We start from the raw sequence: 12,875 nt of genomic DNA, 5'->3' as shown, positions 1-12,875 counted from the left end.
CAGCGCAGCAAAAATAGACTCGGTGTGGATACGATCTCCACACTGCTGCAGACGCACCGCTCCTGAACGCACTGCCGGACCGCAGCCGTGTGCAGTGAACGCTTTAATCCGTTAACATGAGCGCGGAAAAAATACGCACCACGTGTGCACTGCAAACAGAGTAATGTGAACCTGGCATTATGTGTGTGCGCTGTGAGTGTGCATGAGCTCAGTTTCCAGGAGAGCGCGGTGAGCGCTGAATGGTTAAACACTGGCAACAATTAAAAAGAAATGCAATTAATAAACTTTAGTGACCGGCCGATAGTGATCGGTAGCCGATCAATCGGAGCACCCCTAGTAAGAGACTACAGGGCTGTTACCAATCAAATGAAATCAGTATCAACAAAATCTGTGTTTGCAATGCAGAGGAACAGAATCTGTGTCTGAAGTGGCATTTAGATGCTTTCTCACAGACTGTTTAATGCAGGACATTAATGCAGTTAACCTGCAGTTACAAGTGCATAATTCATGTTTTGATGTTTTAGAACAAAACATTGCATACTAATAGGGATGCACGACATTATCGGCTTAAAATGCAAATATCTGCATCGGCCGATTTGAAAAAAATTGTGCCAATAAGATGAACAGATCACATGTGCTCAGGGTGTGCTAGCGATAAGATCACGTCAGCAGTGTGGTCATTCTTGAAGCAAAGTTTTGCCTGAATGATTCACTGTTTTGGATCACCGCATGTAATCTGAGAATGCAGTAACAGAACGACGCGTCCGGTGTGGGATAGTCAACAGTTACTAGCATGTGCAGTAGCAGCATCAACAACAGCCTCCCCCGGGTCTTAATGCCCCTCCGGTAAGGCCTTCTATTTACTTAGGGGGCACTGTAGGCCTATTTGTAATAAAATGAAAGTAAAGTACACAAATATCATTAAGATACTTGTGTTTCTGAATAAATAAAGCAGTAATTGATGTTATAAAATCACTAGTCCGTTTTAATTTAAAGGTCAGAAGCTATAGCTTACATGAATAAAAATCACAAACATGACACTTGTAAATTGTTTAATTTAACATATAAAGATTTATTCATTAATATGATCCCTTGACCCTTTTCAGGTTTCAACTGCATCTGTCCAAGAAAAAAACAAAAAACAAAACGGCAGATTGATTTTATTATTGTTATTTTCAAGACTTTCAATGTACTCTCATTAAAAGAACTTTAATAATGTTTATTAGTTCTAACAAATAAGTTTTTGCTCAAAACTAACCAAAATTAAAAATAATTTATAATTTCCAGGAGAGACTTGGCGTTGTTTTAAAGCAAAGGGAAATGTATATCGGTATCGGCATCGGCTATCGGCCATAATGATTTGAAAAATATCGGATATCGTCAAAAATCTAATATCGTGCATCCCTAAATACTAATATTTGAAATGATTTGGGGGAAAAAGGGAAAATATACTTTAAATATAAAGCTAAAATCACTGCATGATTGATTCAGTAACGAAATACTGTTGTGTTGCTCAGAGACTCAAAACAGTTCAGCTGTGGCTTTGTTTGAAACTATTTTCATTGATGAATTAGAGCAAATACAGGAACTGTTGTGTCTAAAATGTAAGCCAATTAATATTAACTTCTTATTTATTGAACTGCTCATCAAATTAATGTCACAATTGCAACTGTGATATTTGGAGAAAGAACTCTACTCTTTGTGTGACATTAAGTATATCAGATGATATAAATAAAGACATATAAAAGTCATACGGGGACGTTTTTAACCCTTGAATTTTGGTGGAATTCTAAATATTTAAATATTTTAGAAAATTTTAATCTCATAGTGTATGTCTGCACTCTCTGGGTGTTTTTGTTTGGTTTTTGTGAAATACTTGCAAATGTCTAATCACATATCGTTTAAACAAAAATTATTATATATTTTTGTAGAAGATATATCGCACAACCCTAGGCAGAATGACCAGTTGTCTTTTAAACAACATATTTAAAAAGTATCAGAAGCCATTTTTATTAAATGTTACGTTTAGTTTGTGGCAAATATGTTTACTTTCGTGTTCTGTTGTATTCTTTTGAGCTTTGTAGTTGATTTTAAGCTCAACTCGAGACAGTGAGTGTGTGTGTGGAGTCTATTCTTTCTCGTCTGCTCACTCACTCGATTCATCATGTCGTCAATTCAGCAGAGCTGCTGTTGAGTTGCATCAGTGTAAACCTCTCATACAAGCCGGGCCTTCCTCAGAGTGTGCTGTGTGTCAGATGATGACTTGATCATTTTCTAAATCATGCAGTAAATGTGTCTCCTACAAAAGCAGCATCTCCTGAAGCGGGTGAGTGTTTGTCCATATTAATGCAAGCTCTCTTGTGTTTGCTGTAGGTGAGGCTGCTCTGAGAGGCGAGTCCAGAATGCAGGCCATGTCCCTGTCCTCTGCAGTCAGCAATCACAGGACCGGCCCTCCTCCCATCAGCCCCAGCAAGAGGAAACACAGCGGGGACCAAGCAGACGACAACATCGACTGTAACAGCGAGCATGTGGCCAAGATGAGCCGGCTGTTTGCCGCACAGTTGTAAGTGGAACCAATTAACATCACGTGTCTGGTTTCGGATGCATCTGATGTGCTGACAGACACTCACAGCTTGTGTTGTCTCCGCCAAATCTGAAAGCTGGTTCAGTTGGCAATCAGGTGCTTTTTAGAAAGCCTCATACTCAGCTGAAGTTAGGGCCGAGCGGGCGGCGCTCCTGCAGAAAGAACGTCAGGAATGCTCGGGAATGTGCTGAAGACCGAGGCCTGGAATTCCTGAGATTCCGGCACGCAGAGCGGAGCACATGGGCCGTTTGCAGCGCCTGGCTGTGCCCTCATGGCAGAGCGTTCCCCGCATTCCAGCCCCGTTTGGAAGAGCGGCGTTCAGTCGCTACAGCTACAAATATGCCCCAGCGACTTAAGACTGGTTTTGTGCTCCAGGGTCACATTTGTGTGCGCTCAAATTTAACTGCACAGGTTTTTTTAAACTTTGACTGAACAGATTTACTTTTGTAATGCTCTCACTCTCGGATACATAAACACTTTTTGATCCTCATCCTCATCTTGGCTACCTGTCAGAGCTTGTTGCCAATTGAAAGGTTTCACTCTGCAGCGTTCAGCACTGGCAGGATCTGAACGGCTCTAGAACAGATTGTAGTTTCATTACAGCAACTGCCCTTTTCACCACCTTAAACTCATTTAACACTTGTTTTGCTCCGTCTCATCTGAAGTGACCTAACGCCAAATCACCTTCATTTGCCATTTTGCTAGTTGACAGAATGTGCTTTAGTTCTGCATTTAAAAAAAAAAAAAAATGTTAAAGTTTTTGTTTAGTGCAAGTGGATTGGATTGGATCATGTGAACAGTTGTATCGTTGAGTTCCAATTGAAAGGTTTCACTCTGCAGCGTTCAGCACTGGCAGGATCTGAACGGCTCTAGAACAGATTGTAGTTTCATTACAGCAACTGCCCTTTTCACCACCTTAAACTCATTTAACACTTGTTTTGCTCCGTCTCATCTGAAGTGACCTAACGCCAAATCACCTTCATTTGCCATTTTGCTAGTTGACAGAATGTGCTTTAGTTCTGCATTTAAAAAAAAAAAAAAAATGTTAAAGTTTTTGTTTAGTGCAAGTGGATTGGATTGGATCATGTGAACAGTTGTATCGTTGAGTTCCCACTTTTTTTTTTTTGAATTACTAGTAAACTATTACATTACTAATGATTAGTAAACCTCAGCAAAAACAAACAGTTAGAATATAATTATATTTATAATTAGAGTATGAATAAACATTACCTTTGAATTTTTGCCATTTTAAAACTAATAAATACTTCTAAATACTGTAAATACTTTAAATTACTTTAGAATAGGGCTGGGCGATAAAACGATAACAATAATTATCGCAATATAATTTTCCTCGATTAAACTATAACAAGAGTTCAATAAATGTTCGATATAAAGTTTATGTTCCAAAAGTGGAAGGAAACAGCGCTACTCATTTAAATTGCGTTGAATCGCATTTCAGTACTGAATAATGACAGCGGATCTTCTCAGCCACTCCAGCAAAGGACACAACCCAGAAAAACTACGGCAAAACCGATACATCGGTCAACCTCTAGCAATTACAGTCATTTCTCTGATGAATGCTATAGCGTTTGTGCATTTATACTAAATGTTTTTCATACAAATACTTAAAAACCATATAGATTCATTTTTATCATGGTATTGAGGTTTTAACTGTGATTATCATGATCTAAATGTATGCTACTATGGAAGACCAGTGCTTCATTTGAATAAAACTCAAACAGTCAGAATAATAAAATTTCACCATTATAAAAATGAGGTTCTTACAGATGTTACTGTTTTTGATAATAAACATAAATTTACATCCGCATCCAAACTCAAGCTGCTGTCAAATGTGCATTTCTAAGAGACAAGAAAATGTAATATTATTAATATTGCAGCCTGCACTGCAAACTGCTGAAAATACTCATCATCAAAGTCAGGAACACAAACCTGCTTCATGATTTGAAACAATATCACTCGTTAGAACATGCAGAAACTAAGAAATTATTATTTTTATTAAGATATTTATTTTGTTAAGGAAAAATGAGTGTAAAGAATTCAAAAACGTGTAGTTCTGACCATAAAGAGTAGTTTAAAACCACAATTAACAGTCTGGTTTCTACAACATTCACTTAGCAAAAATCTGCCTTTAAACTTGAAAGAAATTAAGATTTGAAATTTATTGTGATAATTATCGATACCGACTGATATGGCAAATTTAATCGTGATAATTCTTTGGCCATATCGCCCAGCTCTAGTTTAGCAATTTCAGTTAAAGCTGAAGCATTTGTGAAACAAAAGTCATTGGTTTGTGTTGATGTTTTTACACCTCATTTTATTGCTCTCCCAATAAATTATTATTTTTTTCCCCCTGAAGTTAACTCTTAATTCACACAGGCCTGGAGGTTCGGGAAAGTTTTTGCCAAATGTTTCCTTGTTTTTCAAGAGTAGGAATACATTAACATTTGAACTCTGAGGATTGAATTGTTCATGAGTCTCTGTATTGCTCCAGGACATGTGATTCTGTTCAGGTGGAGGTGAATGAGGCGCTCTTGATTGTTTTTGTTGGGAGTTTGCGGCTGACACCGGACACCACGGGCTGAGGTTTCCATGAGGGTGTTTCTCTATAGAAGGCCATGAAGGACTGGGGGCTGGGAAATCTCTCTTCCTGTGTCTCTCCTCACTATAATCTTTTGTCCAGCACTGGAAAGTTATTTTAAGCATTCTGGCCCTCACTCGCTGGAAGTGCACAAGTTATGTTTCATGTTACGTTTGTTTTGATCTGTAAGGAGTTTGTCCACGCATTAGTTTATTGTATGGTTTCATTCTGGTCTGTGCCAGACTAAACAGTTTGAAGCACAGAGATAAGACTTCATTAGCAGCAGTGAGAGAGCTCTGGATGAAGCCTTCTCGTAGGGCTAATAAAACTGGAAACTCAGGGAGACATATTGTTGTGGAGTGGGCTTCGTGTCAGGGTGGGGGCCATTTTCTCGTTTTCACTGCTGCTATGAAAACAAAGGGCCTCTTATCCGGTCTGCCCACTGCGTTCTGGAAGCTTGCTCTGGCCTGTCCCACAGGAGACGCCCCACTGCAGAACAAGTCACACTGCTCCCCATCAACATCTACAACAAAATAAGAGTTCCTCTTGTGTACTAAACGACTGAACCAGCTTTCTTTTAAAGTATTGCATATCAGAAATGCAGCAGACTTGCATCAGGATCACAAGCGGAAACCATGCTTTCAGGATTTCACCTAGGGTGTGTTCACACTTGTCATGTTTGTTTCGATTAAAACGAACCCTGGTGCGATTCCTCTGTTAGTGCGGTTCGTTTGAGTAAGTGTGAACGCTGCCATCCGAACCCTGGTGCGCACCAAACAAGCGGACCGAGACCGCTGAAAAGATGGGTCTCGATCCGCTTCCAAACGAACTCTGGTGCGGTTCGAATTAAATATGAACGCAACACGGACCAAATACTTCTAAACAAACCAAAAACAGGAAGTAATGACAAGATGTGACGCTATGCGACATGATTTGACAACGCAGAACGAGCGGTGTATCCAAAACAAAATGAGCAGAGGGCAAACGTGGAGCAACGAGGAGGTAAAGTGCCTTTTATGAGCTCTTCGTGAGTTCGCAGGTGGTGAAAATAAAATCATAAGAACACGCAGCAATGAGCGCACTTACTCCAGCAGACGGCATTAGCTGTGTTCGACTTACAGCGGCGCTGAGCAGACCGATCGCTGAATGGGTTCTTTGATGTCACACACCGATCGGTCTGCACAGCACCGCTTTAAGTCGAACACAGCTTTTGTTTGGGGTGTTTGGTGAGTTCCTTTGCGAAATACGTCATTCAACCCGACCAATCAGGTTGTGAACGTGTCACTATGTCTTTAGGTTCACTGTCATAAATGCCAGTGTGAACGCTCAGCGGACCAGGACCAAATGTATTGCTTTCTTTTTTGGTCCGGAACAAGAGAACCGAACTACAAGTGTGAACGCACCCCTAGTTTCACCTAATGTCGAGGGGTTTCATGAATGTGTTCCTGTAAGAAATGAGTAAGGAAAGCTATCTGATTTCAGAGGGAATAATCCACGGCAGCCTGTGTTCCAGCTGGGAACTCGGAGACTCCGTCTTTCTCATGCATCCATGGCCAGCCAAAAGGAGAGTCATGAGAAGGCCGTGCCAGCGTGGTTAGGGTTTATGAAATAATGGTTTTCTGCTAACTTTTATATGTAAACAAGCACATGACTGGCTCGTTTGTGTTTGGATTATAATTTGTCAAAACAGTGAAGTCTGAAATTAGCCAAACGCTTTCAAGTGATTACACACAATGTGTGCATGGATCCAAACTCTCAAACTGCCATTTACCTTTCTTGGCTGCTTGTGTTAAAACCTGAGCCAAAAACAATCAATGTGCCAAAATGTTTTAGTTGCTTTAGTAACCACATTTAAGATTTACAAATGGGAATTTAATGAATTCATTAAGAAATGTAAATGTAACAGTAGTTAAACATCTCATGCTATTAAAGGGAACCCTGGGTATTAGAAAACCCATGAAAGATTTGTTATTTTAAAAAATTCACATCGTTTTATTCATATTTTGGACTATGGGGTGCCATTATTTCGATGACGGTTGCACTCTGTGAGCTACTGGTGTTACCTGTTGCTATTTTTACCGCAACGCGATGGAATACACTTGGAATACACAACTCGGAAAATAAAATACTGATACGATGCCACATTGTGTGCGGCTTTTGGTTGTAAATTTCAGTCAAAGGGCAACAAGAGAAGTGACGCAAGTCTTCACTGCTTTCCTGGGGATAAAATGAAGTGCATTTCCAAAGAACGAACTGTTTGTGTCCCGTGGTTCTGCCTTCCTCGCCTTGATTTTTCCCAGATGTTTCCTGTATCTTTGTGGGCGAGCTTCCAGTGACTTAAAGGAGAAATAAGAGAGAAATCTTCCTGCCAGGATCTGCGGTGGAATCGTCAGGTTTTGCCGCATGGCTATGAAATGCAATTATGAGAATGTCCCCAGTTTTAGTGGCCTGCATCTGTGACTAAAGTGAGTCTGCGCACTCTTTCAGCGTAAAAGATAACCGTTGACTTATCGATTTCAAGGGGAAATATTAAAGTCAGGGCTCCAAACTGCACTTAAAATGTCCGTTTGTGACCAAAAATATTAATTTGCGAGTGTAACAATGCATTTACCTCAGAATAACCATTCTGCGTCCATAAGCTCATTAGTCAGCTAGAAAAATAACTATAAAGAGGAGCATTTTGCAAAATATATGCGCTATTTTGCATATTCATATTTTTATTTAACCTGTTGTCTACATGATAAGAATGAATGCAAGGAGCTAAAGATATTGGTCCATGATATTGGCACAGATTCTGTGTATTAAACAATTCTTTGTGACTGTATATAGTTCTGAAGTTGGAAAAGATGTTTAGTTCCCACTTTAAGTGAACCTTAGTTCCCAGGAGATCTGCAAGATTAATTAAAATGCTGATGTTGTAACAGGAGGGGAGACATAAATACATGACAGTATGACTGAAATGTTTAAAAAAAGAAATACACGTTTATTCTGTGGCACTTAAAACAATAGTTTGGCGCTTAGTTTTGTTTCTTATAGGAGCCAATGGCTCCTTAAGTGAATTTTTTATTTATTCATTTTTTTGACTGGAGCCCTGATTGAAGTCATATAAAAGCAATGGCAAAGGAAAGATTGCATGAGTTAAAATGTTTTATTTTCAGAGTACTGCCGTTGTCTTATACAGTGTGATCTAAAATGCAGCTCCTTCAGTATGTCACCGTTTTGCTCCCAGTTTATAAAGAAAATCTGATGTAAACACTGTGAGTTTTGATTTGGCCTGAAACATTCTTCATAAATGCTTATCCCTACACAAAATATGTCTGAATTTAATTAATAATGCCACTCGAGCGAGTTTCTTTAAGGAGCGTCATTGGGGTGTTACCATAAACATCTTGCATAGTCAGTTTTCTCTTTCAGGCCAACTACTGTCATGGCAGAGCAATAGTTTAAAGATGGTCTTGGTGATCAGGTTAGTTACTAGATACTAGGAATGGGAAGATTCACAGATTCACACCGGTGCATCGGCATAAAAGTTAACGATGCAATGCATCGATTAAAAAAACTGTGCATCGGCTACAAGTCGGCATTTGTATTGTGATGCATCGTTTCTAACATATTTGCATCTGTAAAAAGCGATTTATTTATATATAATCAGTGGATGCGCTATACTTTTATTATTTAGAAAGTGACCAATATTTTATATGTAGATTGATTTCTCCTTTCTAAACTGTTTCTCAAGCGTGTTCTAGCTCTCATTACGACGGAGACCCGAGGCCTGTTTCATAAAAGATGCTCAGTAAAGCGGGACTAAAGTTCAAAACCTTACTTGAAATAACCTAACAAATCAATCAGGGCTAAAGCGGTTCCATAAACGACTATTTAAGTTCACGCAATCTCACTAATTTGTGTGCGCTTATTCTCAAGCAGCTCTTAATGTCGATCATGGATCAAATCGATCCACCATGGCAAACAGCGAATACATTTGTGCTTAATGCATTTGAGACGTTGTGATTTCCTCAGTGCATAACTGACATGTCACAGGTATATTCTTCATCTGTAAATGTTAGAAAGCATGTTTTATGATAGCAGTAACTGTAAAGGGACTATTGTAATTGGTAAATCAAATAAGCTAGTAGTAGGGCTGGGTTTTGACAAATTTCACGATTCGATTCTCATTCACAAGCTTTCGATTCGATTACCGATTCGATTCAATATTGATTATTTTGGATATATATCAGGTACAGTACATACCAAATTTTCTCAAGGAAAACAAATCTCAACTAATGCTGTAAAATATACATGAGAGTCAGTTGGTACTACATTACTATAATATTGAAGGTTAAAATTGACTTGATTTGTTAAAATTACACCTTAATGAAGTTTTTAAAATAATTAAGTTACAATTACATAACATTTCTACTTCAATTCGTTTTTTTTTTTTATATAAACAATGCAACTTGATGGATTTATTCAAACAAATTAAACATTGAAGAACAGTAAACTGTATAATGAATATGTTATATGGTGCATATATTTAGCAAAATGCCCCTCTAGTTTAATTTTCTAGCTGACTAAATCAGTTCACGTGCGCCTCGCGCTGCTGCGTCTGTTGAACTGAGGCGCTACAGCGATCTGTCACTCCACATTAAACAGCGCCAAAACGGCATTGTTTGAATACTGCAATACAATGGACAGAATTTGAAATCTGAGACTTTGTTTCATATTAAAAGTACCAAAGCACAATGCTTATTGCGATATATTGGATGGGAAGTGCCCTTCAACATTCCGTCTATTAAATGAAAACAGTCTAGAATAATCGATTCTTGGGATTTAAGAATCGATATCATTCCGTAAAAATGAGAATCGATTAATATCGAGATGTCGATATTTTTTACCCAGCCCTAGCTAGTAGTACTAATTACTAAGCTCAAATGAGTTAATGTGTTTCTTATACCAGTTAAAATAGTCATTTTCTTTATTATTTATTTTCATTTTTAATTCAGTGATTTTAACATTTAATTTAGTTATTTTAATTCTTTAAAGAGCGATTTTAGGTTGTATTGTTCTAATGTTCTGCTATCTGTTCTGCTAACTATAAAAGGTACAGCTGTAATAAAACCAGAGAGAAAGGCTGCATGGCTAGAAACTGTATAAACAAAATAAAAATAAAAGTCAAATAATAGGCCTAGATCAAGCTCTGACTCTCTCACATACTATGTTAAATTTGCTTTATGGAACCAAATCATTTGACAATGAATCGTTGAAAATAAGCCTGGCTTATTAACAGGCCTCGAGGCATTAGAAGTGATCATATTTTTTTCCATTGCATTGTATTGCATCAAATCGGATCGTAATAGGGGAGAATCGTATCGCATCGGTAGCTGCTTCATGTGTATCTTTAATGTATCGTATCGTTGGCTATGCATCGAGATGCGTACCGTATCGTCCTCATTATGGAGATGTACATCCCTACTAGATACCTTATTACACATCCTGATTAATGGCACAAATATCGCTCCTTGAATACTAAGACTTGTTGCTCTCACAGAACTACAAGTCAGCACATTTTTACCATTATGTTGAGCCGTGTGTGCTGGTCAAGCATTTCTGGTTTTACGTACTTGTGATTCTGTAGTACGTTTTGACTGTGGTGTGTTCATTTATGTGTGGATTGATGAATTTAGAGTCACGCTATTCAAAATCCCAAGTTTAATAATCCTAAATTGAATGACAAATGCGTTTCTTCCCGGAGCAAGCGTCTTGAAAGCACTGATGGATTATTGCCAGAGTGTTTAGCTCACATCAGAGAGGAATAGCAGGAACCGAAAGATCTCATGAAAGGGCCTCATTGCGGTTTCTTTTCAAAGGATCTTGGTTGAAGAGGCTTTCAGCAGGTTTTTCTGAACGTTATCATGCTCCTCTTAGATCTGACCTTACTGCCAATAATATGATGCCTGAACCACACATAACGTTGTGTCCTTGTACTGTGGCGTAAATGTGCGGTCACAGTAACAACATTTGGGCAAAATTCCACAGGCAAAGCTTGTCTTGTCAATAGTGTAGCAATGTATGAAGTACAGAAGTCATTTCCAAACAAAGTAGCTTTCTGTTTGGTTTACAAGTCAATCTGTGTGTCCAAAATCCTGTGCAAAATCTGCATGGGGAACCATTTAAAGGGAAGTTCCTGATAGTATGGATTCCTATTGAAAAGACTGGATTTTGCAGTGAAAATTCGGTAAATGTGGACACTGTGAAATACATATGTAACAATATATAGTTTGCTGTAAATTGTTGCTCAGCTGTTGTTTTTCTCTCTCATGTAATAACGTGAAGCGGTCCTACTGATTGCCACATACATTAAGAGCAGCATTTCTTTTGTTTGACACATTTCTAACGTCACATGGTGTAACCTTTCAGACCTGCTGTGGTTCTGCCAACATGATATCTCAACTTCTTTAGCCATGTGCACACAGCGTATGTGTTACAGTGAAAGCTGATCACGCTGAGGAGGAAGGGATTGTGAAGGAGTAGTTTGTGACTGTAAGACAGATTTCCCTCTACAGCTTTCAATTAGTTATTGTGAGGACAGTAATTTCCGGTAGACGTAACCGGTTACTTGCAGATGCTTCGCTCGCCAATTGTGTTGCCAAGTAGCAGACGATTTCAAGGATCGCAGCCCACACAACTGAAACTCGACAAAATCTACAGCATTTGTCCTCCCCGAAGGTGAACCGCAGTCACCAAACTGAGGTTACAAAATCTGTTGAAAGCATTTCCTTCGAATACCTGATTCGAGTTTGCCTGGCTCTTCCCGTACTGTTGTTCAGCTCTCTTGTGTGCCTAGTGAAGGGTATTAAGTTCTCTTCCTGTGAAGCACAGATGAAGCCTTTTGAATAGTGCACTTGGCCCCTCGCTGGGCCTCCGCTCTGTTGGCAACAGGAGACCGATCGTTCCGGAAGGGTGGAATAGCGCTTCTGGGCTTTGCATGTGTGCCTATTCTTTTAAAGGGGAAAAGAAAAACAGGAAAGGAGGTCAGTAGTGGGAAAGGGCCTTTTGTAACGAGCGATCAGAGCTAATGCAGAGCTGGAGACGAGCTTTGACAGCCTTGATGAAGTAGAACAAAGCTTGCTTTAAAACAACAGAGATTACAGAACCGCCATAGCTATGTTTGTTGAGCACACTATACGAACGCTTGAATGCAAGCGACGTCGACTCATACAATCCCTTCTTATCAAGTCATCGCGGTTACTCGTGGGAGGTGTGCGCTCTTGCCAGGCCCGCTGAATGCGGCATTAATAGCTCTGCTTGTTTGTGCCGTTGGACTTGGGCCTCAGTACAATCCCTCCTTTGTTTGTCTTGCAGAGGCAAGCCTGCCAATGGGGACTACCGCAAGGACCCCCGGGATCGCAGCCGCAGTCCCATAGAGCGCATCGGCGCCTCCCCAATGAGTCTCGTTGGTGGTCACCTGTATGCCCACATGCCCATCCTGGCCATGGACCAGCCTCTCGCACTGACCAAAAACATGGACACCACCCGCACTGTCGCCATCTCGCCTACTGTCAGCCCCATTGAGCGCCAGCAGGTAACTTCAGCAGCGCCATATTCCCCCCAAAATGAAAACTGCCATCATGTACTCACCCTCATGTCATTTTAAACCTGTGACTGACTGACTTCTACAGAACACACACACACAAT

The 12,875-nt window shown here is 39.6% G+C and overlaps 1 protein-coding gene across 4 annotated transcripts in view; it reads left to right on the top strand.

Moving 5' to 3' along the window:
- Window positions 1–12,875, top strand: part of vgll4b (vestigial-like family member 4b) — a 46,677-nt gene that overhangs the window by 25,590 nt on the left and 8,212 nt on the right. For all 4 annotated transcript variants that reach the window (XR_001641984.1, XM_016575700.1, XM_016575707.1 and 1 more), the window contains 2 exons: window positions 2,374–2,563; window positions 12,543–12,762. Coding sequence is in view for 3 of the 4 variants with exons in the window: in XM_016575700.1 (XP_016431186.1) it covers window positions 2,374–2,563; window positions 12,543–12,762 (410 nt within the window). In the remaining variant the exon portion in view is untranslated. The remainder of the gene's footprint in view (window positions 1–2,373; window positions 2,564–12,542; window positions 12,763–12,875) is intronic.

Source organism: Sinocyclocheilus rhinocerous, unplaced genomic scaffold, assembly GCF_001515625.1.
Source record: "Sinocyclocheilus rhinocerous isolate Xijiao unplaced genomic scaffold, SAMN03320098_v1.1 scaffold1574, whole genome shotgun sequence".
Lineage (NCBI taxonomy): Eukaryota > Metazoa > Chordata > Actinopteri > Cypriniformes > Cyprinidae > Sinocyclocheilus > Sinocyclocheilus rhinocerous.
Note: the sequence above shows the minus strand (reverse complement) of the source record. Positions and strands in the feature narration are given on the sequence as shown.